Source organism: Notolepis coatsorum (assembly GCF_963971535.1).
Source record: "Notolepis coatsorum genome assembly, chromosome: 5".
Lineage (NCBI taxonomy): Eukaryota > Metazoa > Chordata > Actinopteri > Aulopiformes > Paralepididae > Notolepis > Notolepis coatsorum.
This window is the reverse complement of record NC_140169.1, coordinates 17,302,872-17,326,240: the sequence shown is the minus strand read 5'-3', so window position 1 is coordinate 17,326,240 and position 23,369 is coordinate 17,302,872. Positions and strand designations below refer to the sequence as shown.

Genomic DNA, 23,369 nt, shown 5'->3' with positions numbered 1-23,369 from the left:
TTCATGCCGAGTGAGATATATCCTGAAAAATTATGAGCACATCTCTGGTAAGCATTAAATAAAAAAGGTTGTTCTGCACGATTGGATGCGAGACACAATTCTACAGATTTGTCGATTAAATCTAGGGCTGTCTTAAATACTTCGAAGCTTCGAAAGTCAGCCCTAATTAAATCCATGACTGTTCGTTGAATAATGATAATATTATTTCTTAGTGGAGGACAGCCCTACAAATACATAAATGGACTGCATTTATATATCTCTTTATCCAAAGCACTTCAAAATGTATGCCTCACATTCACCCATTTACTACACATGCACACACCGATGGTGGTGGGAACCATGCAAGGTGACAACCTGCTCATTCGGGAGCAGTTAGGGAGTCTTGCTCAAGGACACGTCAACACACTGCCCGGGAGGAGCGGGAATTGAACCGGGAACCTTCCGATTACCAGACGACCTACCTCCTGAGCCACTGTCGCCCCGACCATATGCTGAGTAGACAATCAGAACAACTTGCTGAATACATAAATAAGCTAGTGTAGATCAACAAGGCACTAGAAACATGTGATATTCTAACAACGTTCAGACTCACCAAAACATCCAGAACAGCTCTGACCGCCTTGTCTTTCCTCTGGAGAAAATCTTCATCCTGAAGACAGAACAGACGGGGTGTGAACCGTAGGTTTCTACAACCCTGTCAGCCTGATGTGTTTTTGCTTGCATGTTACAGTATATCTTTCAAAAGTATTTTTAAATCAATGCAATGAAATCAACCAGGGGTGTCAAGATTAAGCGACTGAATCGAATAATCAATAATAAATGACTGCATTGATGCTTTGAAACATTTCATTGGTGGCAGTTAGTCTAAAGTGTCTAGTCTGATGGAAATACTAACTAAGAAATGCTCTACAAACACCCTGTTTAAGTACATGCTTTAGCTCCATCTCAATGTGAACAATTAAACATGAGTAAACGGTCAATTGTCTGTTTGTTTTTTTAATATAAAATATATATTATAACCATTGCAAACGATTACTTAAATAATGGTTAGTAGCAGCTCTAAGATCACCAGTATGTAAATGTCAACATTGTGTTACCTCAGGGAAGCTGTGGGTCTTCTGGAACTGGGATATGGAATACACTCTCACATAGTCCCCCATCTCTTCTCTGGTCTCTATGGCTCTCTTCACCAGCCACTAGTGATGAACAACACACAACATCTCTTGTTGATCACATAATCAGTGCCAACAGGACAGGTACATTACACACTGTTAATTTCCTTGATCTGTCTACCATGTTTTTGTGTGCATGTGTGTGTGTGTGTGTGTGTGTGTGTGTGTGTGTGTGATATTGTGTTGTTTTCTGTTGTGGTTACTGTGAGCTACACTACACCCGTAGACAAAAGTTCACATATAATGTACACAATTGAAGCTCTGAACCACCCGTTAGAAGAAATTGCAGGGCTCTTCTCGTTAACAAGCGATACACACCTGTATCACTGGGAATATATGGATGAAATCCAGCCCTTGTATCTGATGGGGCTCCAGGCGATGGGGCATTTCATCTTGGGTAAAACAGACACAATCTTCTCAGTGAGAGCTCTGTGAGGAAATACATAGTACATGTCGGTGAGTGTCGAGCCTCTCAAAGTAGGATTACTGATCTAGGCTCAGTTGTTCATTTCAGTTCATTCTCAATGAAGTAGGCAAGGGTACGTGTGCTGCCAGCCTGCCACCATGGCATTTTGCTATGACGATAGTTACTGTCCGACAAATAATTGCGATTACCGGATTTAATTTGTCTCGTTCTGCGTGAATCCAAAGTGTGTCCAGATCAGTGATGTCCCTTTGCAACGAGCAAAGGAAAATGTGAAACTTCACTGGCCTCACGATTCGATTACGATTCAGCTGTCCACGATTCGATTTGATTCTACGATGCAGCTCAATAATATATTACATGCTCAATTTTATAATCTATATTACTGCACATGGCTACTTTTTCATCAATTAACACTTGGTTGCCTAAGGTTAAATTAATGATATACCATAGATTGCCAGCGCTATTTGTCTATGGAGAAAGTCCCCTTCTTTGCAGGGCTATAACTTTTTAAATTCTATTGCTACATTGCCATTATTAGGGCCCATTCAAAGTCCTATATGTATTGTTCATTGTGTAGCAACGTTAAACTTTTTCATTCACATATTCATAGTAAAGTATGGTCTAATGTATAAGTATGTTTTCATCTCTTTCTGCAGCTTTCTCCAGAACGTGATATATAGCCCCAAATGCATTATATTGATGATGAAATACAGTTTGATGGCAATCGGGGCGATATAAAAAATTCCAACTAGACGTACTTCTAGAAGTTACTACACGTCATCTGATGTTGACCGGATGGGCGAGGGGGCGTTTATAATTCCGTGGGGCAGCGTTATACCAATCATCTAATGTGGGTCAAATGTTCATCATAGCAGTTAGTGTCGAACACGGTAATATTACACGCTAAAACTCACCCCCAGTCTCCGCGGGCCGTTGGGCGATCAGCGTGGGGTAGACAGTTTTCCATTATGGGATGTTGAAATAGTCGGTCCATTTCAGGTTGTATAATAATATATACGTCCAAATCATGTTGTTTTTTCGAGTTATTTGCAGCGATCGATGTTCACTGTGTGAAGACGGAGTCTCTCTAACATTAGCGAGTGCCCGGACCCCATATGGAGTGAGTCCTACCGGGTTAAAGGTTGACATCCGGTTTCGATCTGCCGATCGGCCACCAGATGGCGGTCTTGAACCGCTAGAGGATTGAGAGGAGATCACACTTGTGTCTCAGGCCAGCGGAGGGACATTATGGATCAGATCGCAGATTTTTGAAATATTGATATAAAGACGACGTAAAGCGTCCCCCGGCAACTTTAGCATCGCCAGCAAAGACGTCTAAAGACGCCCCCTGGCAGTCAAAGTGTTAATACAAGCAGTCAGATAAATTTACTTTTATTTAGAATGTCAAAATAAATGTCTTTACTAGTGTTGCATGATACAGATAGTAGAAAGGTATCTCGATACCTAGCTGTTAAAAATGGTTCAATACTCTTTTTATTATCAGTATTAGTATCAATACTTTTAGAATAGCCTGATGCTGTATTTTCTATGAGTTGAGTGGATGCATGACCAGAGCACTAGCTTTAATAATACATAATAATAATAATATATTTGTATAGTTTATAGTTGTGGAGAAAATCCCAAAGCGCTACATTGTAAAAGAACAAAAGCTAGCAAGAGAGTAAATCTTTTTTATTTTAATAATCGATTTATGTTCCGTCACTGAGATTGTACAAAACACTGGTGGTGCCAGTCCTACTGTATGGATGTGAAACATGGAAGATGAACAAGGGAGACAACAAATCAGTAGACATTAGGGCTGACCTTCGAAGTTTTTTTTTGGCACTCGAAGCTTCGGGGGCCGAGCTTCGGTTTTAATTTTTTTTAAACTTTTTTTTTTTTTTATCTTATGTTGTGGGACTTGTACAGCACTTTCATAAACTTTGTTGTTTTTAAATGTGCTCTATAAATAAAGTGGGTTGGATTAATTAATTAAGTAGCCCCTTTCGTGACTGAGCCAACAAGGTTTCACTCGGCTGTGTGATTTAATTCAAGGTGGATCGCTGTTGTCGTTTGAACAACTTCAGATTTCATGGGAACTACCAATCCCCCAAATCAAGAATGTTTAAGATGAATGAAGTAAGATTTTGATTATTTGAAATATGGCCTGTGTAGACTAAACTATGCACAGAATTGCGTCAGTCTACAAGGTCCGGATTCTACATGGTCCGGCAATGTAGACCTTGTAGACTCCACTACAGACCAATTATCAGTGAATGTTCATGCATTTTTAAGAAGGGCAACTTCCACAAAAAAACAAAGAACTCACCAAAACATCTCAGTAGCACCTTATCTAAATTTTATTTCCTATTTTGTTTATTCATCCCAGTATCTTTCTTTCTTATGTGTGGAATTCTACAAGGCATGTAGGTGTATATGCATTTGAGGATGATATCCTTCAAACAGGCAATAGTGATGATATAATTTGGGCAGTGCTGAGCTGGGTTACTTTCCTCCAGTGTATTTGTCCCCCGGCCCCACCCAATGGCCCCATGCGCGCACGCACACCACACACACACACACACACACTTACATTTAGCTGACGCTTTTATCCAAAGCGACTTACAAGTTCTGTACGGACAAGACAGCAAGAAGGGTACAACTCTATCAGCTGAGTAACAATGTTTATCAAAGTGTTGCGTGTTACAGTGTAGGTTTGTTTATTAGGAAAAGTGCATGACAGTAAGGTTAGTCACGGTTAGATTCTTTTTTTTTTTTATCATTTCAGATAATGGTTGAAGAAGTCTTTAGTCTTTAGTCGACGGCGAAAGATTGGACGGGATTCGGCTGTCCTAACTGGGATGGGTAGTTCTCACACACAGACACACACACACTAGTGTTGTCAAAAATATCGAAGTATCGATAAATATCGATACTGAATATTTAAAACAGTTACGATACTCATTTCCCGAAATACCGATACTTTTCTGTAGTATCGGTACCCGCTGGCAGTGTTCTAACCGGAAGTTTGTTTACACGCTGTTCAGAGCACGCTTGCCCCTCCAGCTGTTCAGAGCACGCTTCCCCCTCCAGCCCTCCCCCTCACAGAGCGAGCCGTCGGCGTCTTCACTCTTCAGTAAACATTTTAGCTGAGTGAACTAAGATGGCAGATGCAGCGCCTCCACAACTTAAAGATAAAGAAAACAGCAGAAGTGCTGTTTGGAAGTACTTCGGTTTTGAAGTAAACACAGAAGGGAAAGTTAAAGATGTCACAATGCCCATTTGCAAGCGGTGTTACAGGGCAGTGCCAACGAAAGGTGCCAACACCTCAAATATGGCAAAACACCTGAAGGACCGGCACGCGGATCTCCACAGAAATGAAAGAGGTTTCATGGGAACTACCAATCCCCCGAAATCAAGAATGTTTAAGATGAATGAAGATCGATCGATCTTCATTCATCTTAAACATTCTCTCTCTCTCTCTCTCTCTCTCTCTCTCATCTCTTCTCTCTCTCTCTCTCTCTTCTCTCTCTCTCTCTCATCCTCTCTCTCTCTCTCTCTCTCTCATCTCTACTCTCAGTCTCCTCTCGTCTCTCTTCTCTCTCTCTCTCGCTCTCTCTCCTCATCATCCTCTCTCTCTCTCTCTCTCTCTCTCTCTCTCTCTCTCTCTCTCTCTCTCTCTCTCTCTCTCTCTCTCTCTCTCTCTCTCTCTCTCTCTCTCTCCTCTCTCTCTCTCTCTCTCTCTCTCTCTCTCTCTCTCTCTCTCTCCTCTCTTCTCTCTCTCTCTCTCTCTCTCACTCGTCTCTCTCTCTCTCTCTCTCTCTCTCTCTCTCTCCTCTCTCTCTCTCTCTCTCTCTCTCTCTCTCTCTCTCTCTCTCTCTCTGAGGTTAACGTTACCAGCCCCGGAGAATCTCTCTCTCTAATGAAAATTGTTGTAGTCATATATTTAGTCTTATTAACTAAAATATTTTAACCAAATAAAAAGCAGCAGCACTATTGCATAACTAAGTCATGTTTGCTATGTATTTCGTTCTTTAGAGAGAAACAACGGTTTTTAAAGTCTTATATTTCTCTTTTCTTATAGTACCAGAGAGAAGCTGAGGAGAATCGACAGCAACAGCACAGCAGCCTACCCTACCAGCATTACTTGAACAACAAAGGAAGTATCATGCAAACTCAAAGGAAGCCAAGAAACTTAACAGGGCTGTAGCAGAGTACATATGCATGGATCAGGTCCCTGTCTATACTGTTGAGAAACATGGGTTCAGACAACTGCTTGGACAGTTAAATAACAAGTATTCCCTTCCTTCACGGAACCACTTCATGTCAACTGAAATCCTGCCCTATATAATGAAACAAAAGACAAAATCATGGAGAGCCTTAGGGGGAAACCCTTATTTTCATGCACCACTGACTTGTGGACCAGCAGGGCCACGTCCACATTCATGGCAGTAACTCTGCAGTTTATTACAGAATCCTGGGACATGCAGAGCTGGTGTTTGGGCTGTGTTGGGCTGCACTCAGAGCACACGGGGGACAGTTTGAGAGAGGCGTTGGAGGAGATGGTACATGAAACATGGAAGCTGGACATGTCAAATATGGCTGGCAGTGGCATCACCACTGATAATGCCTCAAATAACAAGAACGCATTTAAGCAGGACTTCACATGGGTCCCCTGCTTTGGGCACAACCTTCACCTAGCCATTAGCAAGGGTCTGGATATAGGCCGTGTGTCTGCAGCACTGTCGAGGCTGAGAAAGACAGTGTCTGCCTTCAGCAGGTCACCAAAGATGTCCCGACAGCTGAAGCAGAAGCAAAAAGAGTTGCAACTGCCTGAACACAAACTGATCCATGATGAGCCGACACGCTGGGACTCAGCGTATCAAATGGTGGCGAGATTTCTGGAACAGCAGCAAGCGGTCTGTTCAGTTCTAGCCGACGATCGGAAGAAATGGCACCTCATGCCTAAAGATTCAGACATTACAATTCTTGAGACTGTAAAAGATATATTGAGCCCTGTCAGCTCTTTCACTGATGCCCTTAGTGGTGAAAAGCACACCACACTCTCCTCTGTCCTGCCCCTAATTTGGAAGTTATCTTCAACTTTGACCATTGAGGAAAATGACAGCCTCCTCAAATGTGAACTTAAAGAAAATATTGGTACAGATCTCAACGAACGATATAACGACGTCGACGGGGCTCTGCAGCTGGTGTTGAACACAGCCACGTTTCTCGACCCAAGGTTCAAGGACAGTTTTGTTATGTTAAGAGACGAGGTCAAACGAAATCTGATGGACACTCGCACTGAAACAGGAAGACAAACACCCGCTCCTCCTCCTCCATGTGCCACTGCCATGCAACCACTACCACTACCAGGCGTACCAGCGAAGAAAAGTAGAACGGATCTGAAGGGACTGTTAACCAGCATACAGGGGGAAAAGAAGGGTCAACATGGTGGTGGCGAGGATGCAGAGGACGCAGAGGCTGAACTAAAAAACGAGTTCACAATATATGAAAAGATGCCTGAACTCAGCGCAGGAGACGACCCACTCGCATGGTGGAGGACACATGAGAGAACTTTACCTCACCTTGCCCAGCTGGCGAAAAAGTATTTGTGCATCTCTGCTTCAAGCTCAGCTTCAGAACGTGTATTTAGTACGTCAGGGCTCATTTGCAGTCCAAGAAGGGCACGGCTTACAGAGGAGCACATTGACATGCTGGTGTTCCTAGCAAAAAATCTGAAAGTTGTAAAGAAACTTTAGGCTAGTACATTATTACACTACTTGCACCACCTTATGTGTGATTAGTCTGAGGCCGTTGAATAAGTGCACTACCTATTTAAAAAGAATTTAACTTGAAAATGCACTTTTTTTTTGTACTTGCACTTTAGTGCCTTTTGAATGTGTGCTTAATGCAAAAAAGTTTGAATTATTGTTTTAGTCATTCTGCTGTCTAAATGCCCTACCTCAAGAAGAATATTGTTTCATTTGCTAGTTGCTGGCTGCTACTTGAAAATGCATAAGATTGCAGTTTTTTTTTTTACTTGAGGCCTTTATATAAGGTATGATAAGGTATAAGTACTAAGTAGGTATTGTGCATCGTTCGGTTCGAGTCCTACAGTTATCAGTACCCCCATCGTTCCTGACGTTATCTGGACGCTTATCCAGGCTGGTCAGACCCCTAGTGGTGATTGCATCCGAGGAGCTCCGGGTCAAGAGCGACTGGACCTGTATATTGGATTACTCTACCCGACGACGGCGAGCCTTCCACGGCTCTTATGCTTTATGTGTATCACTAGGTAATGTAGAAGGTATGAGAAGGTGGTATGAGAAGGTATTAGAAGGTGGTATGAGAAGGTATTAGTAGGTGGTATGAAGGTATTAGAAGTTGGTATGAGAAGGTATTAGTAGGTGTAGGTGGTATGAGAAGGTATGAGAAGGTGGTATGAGAAGGTATTAGAAGGTGGTATGAGAAGGTATTAGTAGGTGGTATGAGAAGGTATGAGAAGGTGGTATGAGAAGGTATTAGTAGGTGTAATGAGAAGGTATTAGAAGGTATTAGAAGGTGGTATGAGAAGGTATTAGAAGGTGGTATGAGAAGGTATTAGTAGGTGTAATGAGAAGGTATTAGAAGGTGGTATGAGAAGGTATTAGTAGGTGGTATGAGAAGGTGGTATGAGAAGGTATTAGAAGGTTGTATGAGAAGGTATGAGAAGGTGGTATTAGTAGGTGTAATGGTATGAGAAGGTAATGCACTACCTAAGAAGAACTTGACTTGAAAATGCATAAGATTGCACTTTTTTCTTACCCTGCCTTTTGAATGTGTCCTTATTGTTTTCACTAATGCAAAAAAAAGTTTTAATTATTGTTTACTACTACTAGTACTAGTAATTTTGCTGTTGTGAAGTTATATATGTTACACATATAGCCCTCGCCCTGTTATCTTTATCAAAACTGTTACCAACTGTAATACAAACAGTTCAGTTTGTCAGGTACATGCAACACAGATTACAGTGAGTGTTTACATCTGTCTGCTTGAGAAAATACTATGTTCTAACTTCTGCATCTGCAATAAAAATGATTGAAGTGAGATGAACAGTTCTTTTTAAATGTGTGATCTAAAGATAAACAAAGGGTTTTAAAAGTGTTATATTTATCTTATCTTATAGTACCAGAGAGAAGCTGAGGAGAATCAACCAGCAACAAAAGCTAAATTTGTTTAAAAAAAAAAAAAAAAAAAAAAAAATATATATATATAATTTTTTTTTTTTTTTTTATATCGAAATGGTATCGAAGTATCGATACTTTTCAAGGTATCGTATCGAAGTCGAAATTCCAGTATCGTGACAACACTAACACACACACACAAATCGAAGTAAAAAAAAAAATTTAAAAAAAATATTTGAATTTTTTTTTATCTTTTTTTTTAAACTTCAATTTTTTTTTAATGTTCGAAGCTTGTGCCATCGAACGAAGCTTCGAAGCTTCGAAGTATTTAAGACAGCCCTAGTAGACATGTTCCATAACAGATGCCTCAGAACAGGGGTGTCAAACTCATTTTCACAGAGGGCCACATCAGCATTATGGTTGCCCTCAAAGGGCCAAAGACCGTATAAATGTTAATGTAATGTAAAATAAATGTAGCTACTCATTTACATATTGTTAAACATGTTGTTTCTGTATTTATTACTTATTCAAGTTACACATATTGCATATGCATTTGCATAGATGTAAAAATATGTTATTGTTATGTGTTATGTATATGTTATTTTAACAAATAATTTTAGTTTATCAGAACCCCATATTACTCCATCAATCAATGATCAAACCATTCAAGTAAATAACAAAGAAGAATATCATCAAATACAAGCTATGACATTAAGTTTGTTCAAAACCTTTTTGTCACAGTCAAGAGCGGCAGAACTAACAACTGTGAGCTGCAAAGAACACGTGGGACAGATGTAGCAGATGTTACAAAAACAACATAAAGATGCTGCACACAACCTTGCAGAGGCCATACATCCAACTAATGGAAGATAGTTTAATTAACTTTAATTAACAGATTGCAGAATGGGTACAGTACAGTACAGCTCAATACACACAATTGTTAAGGGGATGCAGACTAGAGAAAGACTTTCGTCTTGTTTACATCAGGGTCCCCCATTTTCAATTGGTAATGAAATTGCTATTATGTGTCTGCATGAACACACAACTGTAACTGTACTAAAAAATAACAAAATAAGGGTTGTCTCAGTTCACAACTATATTGGTCAAGTTTTGGGTGGGACTTGTTTGCGTCCCTACAGCTTCTTATTCAATTGAGCAAGATGCTCGGTTATGTCACACAGCCAGTTTGCATCCGACAGTTCAGACAATATTTCTTCAACCCTTTGTTACCTATTCCGCCTGGATATATTTTGTATTTTGGGCTGTAAAATTGTCAAAGAATGTCTGAGGAGTAAGTGCTTTTGGCTTTTTTCCTTTGTTACTTCATCAATACCTCAGATGTTCAACATACATGTATGTGTAAGAATGTGTAATAACTAAGGCTGTCAAAGTTAAAGCTTTATTAACGCATTAACCCACAATTCTTTTAACGCCAGTATTTTTTAATGCAAGATTAATGTTTAAAAAAAATAACAATTACAGTTTTTTTTACCAGAGCTCTTGTGGGCCACATCAAATGACATGGCGGGCCACATTTGGCCCGCGGGCCTTGCGTTTGACACCTGTGCCTCAGAAGAATCCTCAGAATCCAGTGGCAAGACCGCATCAGCACCGTAGAGCTACTAGAAAGAGCCGACATGAAGCCGCTGAACAAGGAAGTGAAGTGGCGAAGATGGAAGATGATAGGACACATACTGAGGCAAGACCACAACAACGACTGCAACATAGCAATGACTTGGGCACCAGAAGGGAAAAGAAGAAAAGGAAGACCAAAGACTACCTGGAGACGCACAGTAGAGAAAGAAAGAAAAGAGGCAGGGTGGAGCTCATGGCCTGAAGCAAGAACAACGGCAGCTGACCGGGAGAAGTGGAAACGCTCTGTGAAGGCCTTATGTGCCACTAGGCACGAAGTGGATAGGTAACAGCAACATGTTCTGTCACTGCATCGATGCTGAATCGTCCACGTCCGCATCACAATGCATCTTAGAATCGAGAAATGTCCACACCCCTATGCACCAGGGAGCCTAGCGCCTCCTTGAGAATACACTAGACTAGAATACAATACACTAGACTATTACACTAGACCAGAATACACTAGAATACACTAGACTAGAATACACTAGACTAGAATAATACACTAGACTAGAATACACTACTAGAATACACTAAACTAGACTAGAATACACTAGACTAGAATACACTAGACTATAATACACTAAACTAGAATACACTAGACTAGAATACACTAGACTAGAATACACTAGACTAGAATACACTAAACTAGAATACACTAGACAAGAATACACTAGACCAGAATACACTAGACTAGAATACACTAGACTATACACTAAACTAGAATACACTAGACTAGAATACACTAAACTAGAATACACTAAACTAGAATACACTAAACTAGAATACACTAGACTAGAATACACTAAACTAGAATAGACTAGACTAGAATACACTAGAATACACTAAACTAGAATACACTAGACCAGAATAGACTAGACTAGAATACACTAGACCAAAATACACTAGATTAGAATACACTAGACCAGAATAGACTAGAATACACTAGACCAGAATACACTAGACTAGAATATACTAGAACAGAATACACTAGAATACACTAGACTAGAATACACTAGAGCAGAATACACTAGAACAGGGGTTCTCAAACTTTCAGCTGTCAAGGCACCCCTGTGTTCAATAAAATATTCCAGGGCACCCCTACATACGATAAAGACTTTTTCGGTCCTGTCTTTTTTGCTACAATGATGACATCAAAATAATGTTTATTTAAGAAACCGGGAAACACATTGATTTGTGTGTATATGCAGGCTATATAATGCATTATTAACAGGTGTTTCAGGTCTAAATGGCTTAGTACTGTTGACATTACACTGCTTGTAGTAGTAAATCTAGCATATTTCTTTAAATAAAATTACAGAAAATTATCACTAAAGTGCTATCTGTTGCAGCTGCACTGTTCTCCATAAAAATAGCATATTTGGATAAGTGTGACCATTTCACAGAAAAGGATCACCAAGTTACCATTTCTCAAAAAATATAAATAAATACAGAAAATAAGCACTCGTTCACTCAGTAGACATTTCTAGCTCAATGCGAGGTCTGCTGCTGCTGGCTAATAATACGGTCAATACGTGGGGAGATCTTTGACAAGGCAACACGCATGTCATCCTCAAGGCTCAACTTGGCCCTATATTTTGTTTTCAGAGCTGTTATGGATGAAAAGCCAGCTTCACACAGATATGTGGTGCTGAATGGTATCAACACCTTAACTGCTGCATCATGAGATACTTGGTACTCAGCTCCACACTCTGAAACTAGCTCTCCAGGTGGTATGTATCAGATGATATTTCAATGAGTTCTTCCAAGAGTTTGGAATGTTGTCTGTAAAGTTTTTTTTTATCCAGAGTAACTTGGTGATCCTTTTCTGTGTTTTATTAAATAATGATTTTCAGATTTTGAGAAATGGTCAAACTTATCCAAATATGGTATTTTCATGGAAAACAGTGCAGCTGCAACATATAGCACTTTAGTGATAATTTTATGTAATAAAAAAATAAATAAAAAATTCTCAAGTCACCCCTGGCAGCTCTCTGAGGCACCCTAGGGTGCCGCGGCACCCCTGTTGAGAACCGCTGCACTAGAATACAATAGACTAGAATATACTAGAATACACTAGACTAGACCAGAATACACTAGACTAGAATACACTAGACCAGAATACACTAGACTAGAATACACTAGACTATTTTAGTAAAATATAGCATGCTCACACAAAGGCAACGCATAATGGTGACTTCACACTGCACCAAAGAAATGGTAGGTTCCCCTGAATCATATGATGTAGAACACTTGATACTGACTGAAATAATTAGCTCAGAATGAGGAAATACACAAAAGTATGTCCTGGCGTTATTTTTTCTGTCTAGGTCCTAAGAACAGGAACTATCTCTGGTAATAATGGTGAAAAGTCTAAATCACACCACCATGGTCCTTTAAGATGATCTTGTGAATTCTTATCGTTGTAAATGCCTCTCCAAGACATTTACAACAAGCGTTGCAGGGGTAAGGCTAAGAGAATAATCAAAGACTCTAGTCACACAAACAACTGCCTCTTTGAACTGCTGCGGTCAGGCAAGCGATACCGGAGTCTCATGGCCAGTACAGAGAGACTCAGAAGGAGCTTCTATCCCCAGGCCATCAGGATGCTCAACGACAATAACACTATGTAACAAACCATCAAATACACTCACAGCACACACATCCACATGTACACATTCACTTTAAATAAACAACTCACTGTAGCACCCACTTTACTCACTTTAACACACTTTATATTTATTGGTAAAGAGATTTGCACTACAATCCATACCTTATTGCACCGACCCTAAATTGTACCTCATCCCATTTCTGCATTGTACTGTATTGTAACTCAGTTACTAATTGTTTTCTACTCTGTATTGTATATTGTATATATGTATATTGATGAACACTTCTGTTTACACTTTGTTTACGTACTTTTGACTTTCTATTTTATACTTTATCTATTTTTATCTAGCACACTCTCAGGAGCAAAACAGACAAAAACATTTCATATAAAAGTATTCTGTATGACAACTAATAAAAAAAAACTTGAACTTGAGCGGTAGCATTGGTCATACACTAAACCAGTGGTCCAGATTTGCTGAAGTGCTATCCCCATTGCTTGAAAAGATTCTTACATTTTTTGGCCAATAGTTGAGTTTTCCTGGAAAAGCAAATCCACGTCGATGTCAAAGTTACATGTTGTAATGCACCAGGTCATCCCACCAACAACCTGCAGACAGGAGATTCAGGAAGAGACAAGCAGAGGAGATTATTATTACACTACGTCCATTGTAAAAAAGGGTAGGCAATTATAAGCCTCGGCTTCAGCCTACACCTTTTCGGTCATTTAATTTTTTTAGGAAGTTCTACTACTATGCTTTGTAAAAGAAAAAAGACCGAAATAAAATCATTCATTCATTCATTCATAGTGTAGTCATAGACAGACACCAGTATACTGGTTTATACTATTACCTACCTCTTAAGTAAGTCTTGGCATCTAGAGTAGGCTATACCCACCAATCAGAATATGCCTACAGTATATCTATACCCTAGGCTCTGTTACCCATACTATTACAAACATTGAACTCTGTGGCCTATACTCAATTTATACCTGCCTACTGCTTTCTACGACCGCCCTACACTGTAATCATACAATCTTAACTACCTACCTCAAAAAACTAGTCTACCCATATAACTGTACGATAGCATCAATAGTGCTGTATATACCGTATATATATACATTTATATAATACATATCTGTCTGAATATACCTGCATATAATCCGTCTATATATCTACTCACACACCTGCATATAACCCATAACTATGTATGATAGCATGTACAATAATGCTGTATATACCATATATATTCTTACTGTATACATATGTATCCACATTTTATCGGTACATACCTGCATATAATCCTTTTTACATATCTGTAGATACCATCTATATCTTTACATATCGCTTACCTACTAATTACGCTGCTGGCCAGTGTGACTACTACCACCACCATACTGTACATATTATTAATACTACAACTCTGTACACATCCATCTGATTAGCACTTATTACTTAGTACTAATTTATATATTTTATATCCAGATTAACTCATTCCCTGCCAACAACGATTTTATACGTGTTTGTTTGCCAATCGTTGAACGCCAACCACGTTATTTGATCGTTATTTCTTTTATTCGCTATTTCCAATCGTTATCCATCCAGGGAGCCTGTGTAACCATAGGGAATGAGTCTAAGATCGCAAAAGTCCAATACTGCCGCCTGGTGGTATGCGGCCAATGTTGCACTCCCTTTGAGACTGTGTATGTGGCTGTGCGTCGATGAAATTCCTCCGGGCGGACTTTTCTAGTAGCCTGCACCGAGGGCTTTACCCGATCGCATTGAATAGTTTTCGGGACCCCCGATTCATTATGCTGTGGTGGGTTATGTCGTGGCCCAAATGGACATACAATCTACCAGATGGCAATCAAATAATTGGAATATTAGTTTTGGAATCTCACCGGCCACAGGTAAGAGCAATTTAACATCAATTTCAGCTTGATTGTGCCTTGTTTTCATAGCCATCGCCCTAGTCAAGTCAAGTCATAATAATGAAAGACCCTCACCACCCCAATAACAGCCTGTTCCAGCTGCTGAGGTCAGGCAGACGCCTGCGAACCCCAGCTACTAGGACAGAGAGGCTTAGGCTCAGCTTCTTCCCCCAGGCAACAGAGTCCTGAACAATGAACATTGAGTACCACTGTAACACTTTAGCATGAGCGGGCACACACTCAGGCCGCACGCACCCTCACTTATTGCCAAAAGGAAAGGCCACTTTAAATTAGTATTAGCAACAGTAACAGTGTATTGCACTACTATTACTACTACTGTTAACTGTTACCCGTTATTGCACAAATTTATTGTTACCTGCTACCTGTTATTGCACAAATTTATTGCAAATTTTTTTTTGTATTGGATTCTATTATATGTTGTACCAATTGCACATCGTTGCGGGCAAGACCACCCGCATTTCATTGTATATCCGTATGCCGTGACAAATAAAACTCTTGACTTGACTTGTCAAGAGATTTATTTGTCACTGCATACAAGTATACAATGAAATGCGGGTGGTCTTGCCCGCAACGATGTGCAAATAACATATAATAGAATCAACATTGTGCAATAAACAAGTAACATTGTGCAATAAACAAGTAACATGTTAGGGCATATCGGTATATGTACATAAGTTATTTACAGAGCATGGAGGATGTGGTATAATATGTCCTCATGTAAATACACCCCCCCCCCCCCTCTCTGTGGAATAAGACTTTCCTCTCCCCAAACCTGTACCCCCCCCCCCCCCCCCCAATTGACCTATCAAATGGGACCACACACCCCCCTTGTTGAACTATAAAGGGCTCCTCCCGACCACAATCGAGGTCTTCTTACCTGGGTCATTTCAGCTGATCACCTGGGGGAAGCCCTCAGCCATTCTCTCTATGTAATTCTATCTGTTTGGTTAATAAACCCTTGTTATTATCCAAGCCTCGGTTGACTGAGAACATTCTTCATCAGGATATCTACAAATATCCCACAAGGACATACTAGGTCCTTTGGTAGTGTCTTTCTGTACATGCTAATTTATACAATCTCCGGTTATACTATACTATTTTTAAAGTGGCCCTTCCTTAGTGGCCATAAGTGTGGGCGTGTGCAGCATGAGTGTGTGCCTGCTCATGTTAAAGTGGCTGCTAGTGTGTGAGCGTGTACAGTGAGTGTGTTGTGCGTGCCCTAATCAGCGTATGCTGTTGTACTAACGAATGCCGTTATTGACAATCAATTAATCAGAAACGACCCCCCCCCCCCTTTTCATGCATTCATGATGGAACATAATATACCGATCATATGCATTTGAATTTTTTATTATAGCGTGTATAGGGACAAAATGCCAATGGATTAAGTATAATATGCGTCACGGCCTATTACTAGCCTCCCAGGAATTGCCCTAAACCGCACTAAAACCATACTTATATTCACCACGGTATAAAACGGGAATGTATGGATGGAAAAATTATTCCTTTTTCACATCTTGAACGATAGATACTTGATGTCAAATGGGCCATAGTATTGCATCCATAGCTATAATATATATAGTTATAGCTCTGCAAACAAGGTTAGCGACTCCATAGTGTTAGATGTTTCTGTAATCAGCCAGTATCACCTCGTCATCGGTGTTCATGAAGTTTCTGTGTTGCGTTTATTTCTCTCTCTGAAGTCGACCTTCTCATACTGGCTGTACAACTTTGTCATCCCCCTTAATGCAATCCGTAATCATAAGAATTCGACACTGGCAGACGTGGTACCTTTCTTGGAAAATGTTGTTTATTCCATAAACAAAGCCTCTGTACCAGATGGAAACACCGTTCTGTATTGTCCTTGTTCAGTCTTAATTCATTCTCCTCCACCGTCTCTTCTCATCTCTTTAATCCAATGGTTCTCTCTCTCGTCGTAGCCGAAGCTAGTGATGATGTGTCACTATTTCCCCTCCCCCACCCAGCGAGGGTGGGGAGGGATGAAAGTCTCTGATCAACGCGTCTGCTCGTCTGGGCGTCGTATCTCAGTCTAACTTATCCCGGAAGAAACTATGTGACGCGCTGCCATGGCAACTGCTCTTCACCTTTAGCATGGTTCTATCGATGTCAAACTATCCCCCTAGTTCTCTCTGACCAAACCTGCCTGCTCTCAGTGCTTATCAATGTTTTGGTTACAAACCTGCTAATGACCTCGGAGCCATGGGCTCTGCAGTTAGTCTGCTGCTAACACACACTGACTGCTGGCTACTTTTAAGATCTATAGATCCGTCTGAGTAGATGCTGTGACCCACGATATATATACATTATATACACATTGAAAAACATAGATTCCTTCAATAGGTTTAATGCGTGGCAGCACATAGTCATATCCCGTTCCCCGCTTGGCAGCCAATGAGTTAACCACCCGTACATTGTATATTACTATTGCACTTTACTGTTACATTTGCACACTTGCCAAACCTCTTTTCGATGTACTGTACCTGTGCTGTATAATGATGACAATACATTTTATTTACATTAACATTTTTCTTTTCACTTTCTTTTTGCCTGTTTTAGATTTTGTCTTGTCTTTTTATTTTTTTCTGGTCAATTTCAGTCCTGTCCGTGTCTCGTCATGTCTCATAAAATCAAAAAAAGAACCATGGTGATATGTTAATATTGATAAATAAACAACCTTTGCTTCTCTGTACCACCTATGTTTCACCAATAAAAGATATATTAAAAATATATATAAAAAAAATTACGACAATACATTTTAATCTAATCTAATCTACAGTACCTCCTCTTAGTAATATTACTGCTACACATCTAGCAGTACAACATTACTACATCCCTGCTGTCATTGCTGTCCCTTGGCATGGCTACATGGGTAGAGCTCTGGACTGAGGACTCTTGAAGATCACCGGTTCAAGCCCCGGTCAAGGCCTCGGAAATTAGTTTTGTTGTCCAGCAGGGAGCACTCTGTCCTGTGGACTTGGCAGTAACAGCTGCAAGTGCCGTCTTTCAGACGTTAAACCTAGGTCTCGACTGAATTCGGTCGTTAAAGAACCCAGGGCGCCTATCGCAAAGAGTAGGGGGTTCCCGACCAATCAGGTTTGATTGATTGATAAGGGGATGCAGACCAGAGAAAGACTTTCGTCTTGTTTACATCAGGGTCCCCCATCAGGGTCTCTGACATCGGACATTTTAATTGGCTGGTATCAATCCCCGTCTCCTGAGCCGTTCAGCCATTGTGTAGTGTGATGTGTATCTGGTGCCAGTGTATGGCAGCCAATGAGCCTGCATAGCCCAAGGTTGGGTGCTACACTCTGAATGAATGAAAACTTTATTTAACAGATTGCAGAATGGGTACAATACAGTACGGCTCAATACATCCAATTGTTAAGGGGATGCAGACCAGAGAAAGACGTTTGTCTTGTTTACATCAGGGTCCCCCTGTGGTGGTGAAGGAGGCCATTTCCACCCTATATTGTAAAAAGCGCTTTGAGTGTGTATAGAAAACCGCTATATAAATGCAATGATCATTCAATTATTCACCCCAGTAAGTCAAACTTCCTTATTGGCACAGTGGGTGACCAGTAGAAGATGGTAGGTTTAATAAGGGTGAATCCCACCATGGGGTGGCTGTTTACCTTGTCAAAAGGCGACAGTCCTTTGATACGGGCTCTGAAGTATCCAGCTGCCAGCAGGAGCTCCAGGATTTCTGCAAGCTTGACGCTCTGCTCTTCATCCTCTCGTGTCTCCACCTGCAAGTAAACCACAGGTAGGTGATAGAATGCATAATAATTATTTATCTATTTTGATGGCTTAATGTATCATTCAGCACTGGTGAATCAGCTAGTGAACAATTCCTCTGACGTTATTCTCAAGAAATGTTACTGTAGTGAATGTTATTATAGGCTCAAATGTCTAGGTTAGTGGTTGTCCTTCTCGGATAATTAATCAACAAAAACGTAATTTTGTGGAGGGAAAAGCAGACATTGACATTTTAGATTTTGTTTTACTTTGTTGACATGTCACTGCCGGATGGCTAATTATTATCCACCTTTGTTAGTAACGTAACGTTAGTCTGAATGACAGCACCTAGCATTGTTTACAAGCTAACAACTTAAACGTTTTTAACAAATTAACATTTTATAGCGACTACTTCACTGCAATGTTAAACCAAACGACAGAGGATTTGATTTTACCTTGATAAGATTGCCGTCTTGGTCATACTGGGCTCCTATTTTCGACCCTGTTCTCACTCTTTTGAAAACAGATGTAGCCGCCGCCATGTTGGGTTGATGTGGGTCACATGACCAAAGGCATAATGATAGACGGCGTCCTCCTCACGTTATTTATTTATTCTTAGTTATGATATGTATATCGCCAAGCAACGACCTGAAACGAAACGCAAACCATGCACGGGTATGTATGTCTTTACATCATCAAATGCATGCAAATGTCAGCAGAAATATCTTTACACACACACAAAAGTGGAAAGAAAATGCAATAACATCTTTGTCCAGAGGAGGGAAACCTAACACCACTAAAGTTTAGTCAAGTCACTTCTTAGGCAAAGAGATTGAATGAATGAATGAAAACTTTATTTAACAGATTGCAGAATGCGTACAATACAGTACGGCTCCACACAATTGTTAAGGGGATGCAGACCAGAGAAAGACGTTTGTCTTGTTTACATCAGGGTCCCCCATTTTCAATTCATATTGACATTTATGACATACACAACATACATGACATTTATGGCATAGGGAGGGACATACAGGTATTTAGTACTGATACATTTGTGACATATACGGTATTCAAATATACAGTACTGTTACCCATAGATCCTGACAGAGTATAGTATATACATATGATGGGGAGGGGACTGTACATTAGGAGGGGGTGGGTGGGTGGGAGAGAAATATACATACGGTGGGGAGAGAATATATACATGCAGTGGGGAGGAGACTGTCTATTAGGAGGGGGTGGGGGGGTTTGGACATTTACGGTGGCCAGTTTCGAATTGCAGCCTCCGTAGGTGCTCTTTAAGAGCGGTTTTGAATGTGGGTAGGGATTCACATTCCTTTACAGCTTTGGGTAGGGCGTTATTGCGAAACGTGTTTAGTCCCTTGTTTGAGCCGAATCTGGGTTTAACATGATTTGTTGAGCTTCCTCTGGTGTTGTGGTCGTGGTATTCACTGACCTTTGGGAAGTATTTTGACATGTACATGGGTACCTTAGTCGTATAGTGTATCTTGTAGACCAGCGGTTCTCAACAGGGTTGCCGCGGCACCCTAGGGTGCCTCAGAGAGCTGCCATAAAAAAAAATTAAAAAAATTTAATTATTTTTGGATTACAGAAAATTATCACTAAAGTGCTATCTGTTGCAGCTGCACTGTTTTCCATGAAAATACCATATTTGGATAAGTTTGACCATTTCTCAAAATCTGAAAATCATTATTTAATAAAACACAGAAAAGGATCACCAAATTACTCTGGATTAAAAAAAACTTTACAGACAACATTGAGACAAAGCTTCCTGACACATCTCCATCCAAACTCTTGGAAGAACTCTTTGAAATCTCATCTGATACCACCTGGAGAGCTAGTTTCAGAGTGTGGTGCTGAGTACCAAGTATCTCATGATGCAGCAGTTAAGGTGTTGATACCATTCAGTGCTTAATGCTAGTAAAACCAAGTCTATGATGTTTTCTAGAGCCAGGGTTATAGATTATGACATGCTACATCTAACAACAGCAAATGGTTTGTATATTGAAAGAGTTAGTGAGTATAAATATCTTGGTATATGGCTGGATGATAAACTTTCTTTTAAATTCCATATAGATAACCTAGCTACAAAATTACGGCAAAAGATTGGTTTCTTGTACCGTAACCGCGCTAGTTTTCCTATGTTCTGTAGGAAAAGAATTATACAGGCTGTTTTTTTGTCAATATTGGACTATGGTGATGTCATTTACAGGCATGCGTCTGCTTCTGCATTAAGGCCTTTGGATTCTGCCTACCACTCCGCCCTAAGATTTATTACGGGTGACAAATATGATACTCACCATTGTCTTTTGTATGAGAGGGTAGGCTGGCCATCTCTCTCGTTGCGACGTAGTTATCATGGGTATCTTTTTATCTACAAAGCAATTATTGGCAAACTTCCACCTTATATTACATCTTTGTTGGTCTGGAGTGCTGTCACCTACCAAACTCGTTCGAATGATCGGCTTGTGCTCAGGGTGCCTCGAGTTCGGTCTGAGCTTGGAAAATCTGCCTTCTCCTACGATGCTCCATACACATGGAATACCCTGCAAAAGACTCTAAAGCTCGGAACATTCCTGTCATTCATGGAGTTTAAAGGCATTGCACTTGACCTATGTACTGAATCATGTAATTGTTTTTAATCCATCATTGTAGTAATTGTAATTCATTGTAATTATTAACTGTTATGATATTTGTGTCCTTTGTTAACTCGTCATCACTGTAAATGAGGGAAACCTCAGTGCTTTCACGAGTATAAATAAAGGTTTGAAATGAAATTCAGCACCACATATCTGTGTGAAGCTGGCTTTTCATCCACGACAGCTCTGAAAACAAAATATAGGACCAAGTTGAGCCTTGAGGATGACATGCGTGTTGCCTTGTCAAAGATCTCCCCACCTATTGACCGTATTATTAGCCAGCAGCAGCAGACCTCGCATTGAGCTAGAAATGTCTACTGAGTGAACGAGTGCTTATTTTCTGTATTTATTTATATTTTTTGAGAAATGGTAACTTGGTGATCCTTTTCTGTGAAATGGTCACACTTATCCAAATATGCTATTTTTATGGAGAACAGTGCAGCTGCAACAGATAGCATTTTAGTGATCCTTTTCTGTATTTAAAAAAAGAATACATGATTTTCAGTTTTTGAGAAATGGTCACACTTATCCAAATATGCTATTTTTATGGAAAAGAGTGCAGCTGCAACAGATAGCACTTTAGTGATAATTTTCTGTAATTTTATTTAAAGAAATATGCGATTTGATTTACTACTACAAGCAGTGCAATGTCAACAGTACTAAGCCATTTAGACCTGAAACACCTGTTAATAATGCATTATATAGCCTGCATATACACACAAATCAATGTGTTTCCCGGTTTCTTAAATTAACATTATTTTGAAAGCAAGCACTTTTGTCATCATTGTAGCAAAAAAGACAGGACCGGAAAAGTCTTTATCGTATGTAGGGGTGCCCTGGAATATTTTATTGAACACAGGGGTGCCTTGGCAGCAGAAAGGTTGAGAACCCCTGTAGACCAGGCCCATTGCAAGTTGCTGTACTCTGTCGTCTACTCTAAGCCATCCTAGGTTGTCAAAGTGGGCAGGGGTGAGGTGGGTTCTAGGGGTAAGGTCAAGTAGTAGACAACCAGTTTGTTTTGTGATGTTTGTAATCTTGTTTTTAGCGCCTTTGAGGTGCTTTGGTACCATGAGGTGCAAGCATAGTCGTCGTAGTACCCTTGAATGAGTGCTCCTGCCAGAGTCTTCAGCCAGTGTTCTTGTTTACCAGAGAGGAGATCCGGTACAAGAATCTAGTTCGTTGGTTGACTTTTTTTATTACATTGAATGCCATTTTGTCACAGGAAAGATTTGCCTCTAGGATGGAACCCACTGGTAGGTAATTTCATCTTTCCTTGTGACAATATTGTCACCCACTGTAACTGAGAAGCCGTCGGTCTTGCTGAGTTTGTTATTTGAACCGAAGAGAATGGACTCTGTTTTGCCCATGTGTAATGATAGTTTGTTGTCGGCGAGCCATATGCAGATTTTGCCTAGTTCCGAGCTGAGGGTTTTTTCAACCTGTAACTTGTTCTTGTCAGAGACCAGCAGGGCTGAGTCGTCCGCAAACAGGAACAAGTTGCAGTCACAAGCTGACGACATGTCATTTGCATAAATTAGGAACAGTAGTGGTCCTAGTATGCTTCCTTGTGGAACACCACAGTTCACTGTGAGGGGGGGGGGGATAGGGTACCGTTTACCTCCACCATCTGTTCTCTCCCCTCCAGGTAGGATTGTATCCAGCTCACTGATAAACTATCAAAACCAATTGCTTTTAGCTTGTCAGAATGGTGTGATTGACAGTGTCGAAGGCCTTTTGTAGGTCTAGCATGACCATGCCGCAGTATTTGCCCGCGTCCACCTCTTGCTTGATGTGGTCGTTCAAATAGAGAAGGCATGTGTCAGTGGAGTGGGATGTTTTGAAGCCAGATTGGAATTCGTAGATTAGATTTTTTTCCGCAAGGTACTTTTCGACCTGTTCGTATACTTTTTTTTCCATGACTTTCGAGATGGATGTAAGGATAGAAACAGGGCGGTAGTTGCCTGGGTCTAATTTGCTGCCCTTTTTGTGCAGGGGTGT

The 23,369-nt window shown here is 40.4% G+C and overlaps 1 protein-coding gene across 1 annotated transcript in view; it reads right to left on the bottom strand.

Moving 5' to 3' along the window:
* ccdc93 (CCC complex scaffolding subunit CCDC93) overlaps nucleotides 1–19,294 on the bottom strand; it is a 98,068-nt gene extending 78,774 nt beyond the window's left edge. The window contains 8 exon segments of the mRNA XM_084314025.1: nucleotides 462–472; nucleotides 593–649; nucleotides 1,098–1,196; nucleotides 1,491–1,552; nucleotides 1,555–1,601; nucleotides 13,520–13,614; nucleotides 18,609–18,722; nucleotides 19,167–19,294. Of these exon segments, the coding sequence (XP_084170151.1) occupies nucleotides 462–472; nucleotides 593–649; nucleotides 1,098–1,196; nucleotides 1,491–1,552; nucleotides 1,555–1,601; nucleotides 13,520–13,614; nucleotides 18,609–18,722; nucleotides 19,167–19,253 (572 nt within the window). The 5' untranslated portion in view covers nucleotides 19,254–19,294.
* Between the last annotated feature and the right edge of the window lie 4,075 nt (nucleotides 19,295–23,369).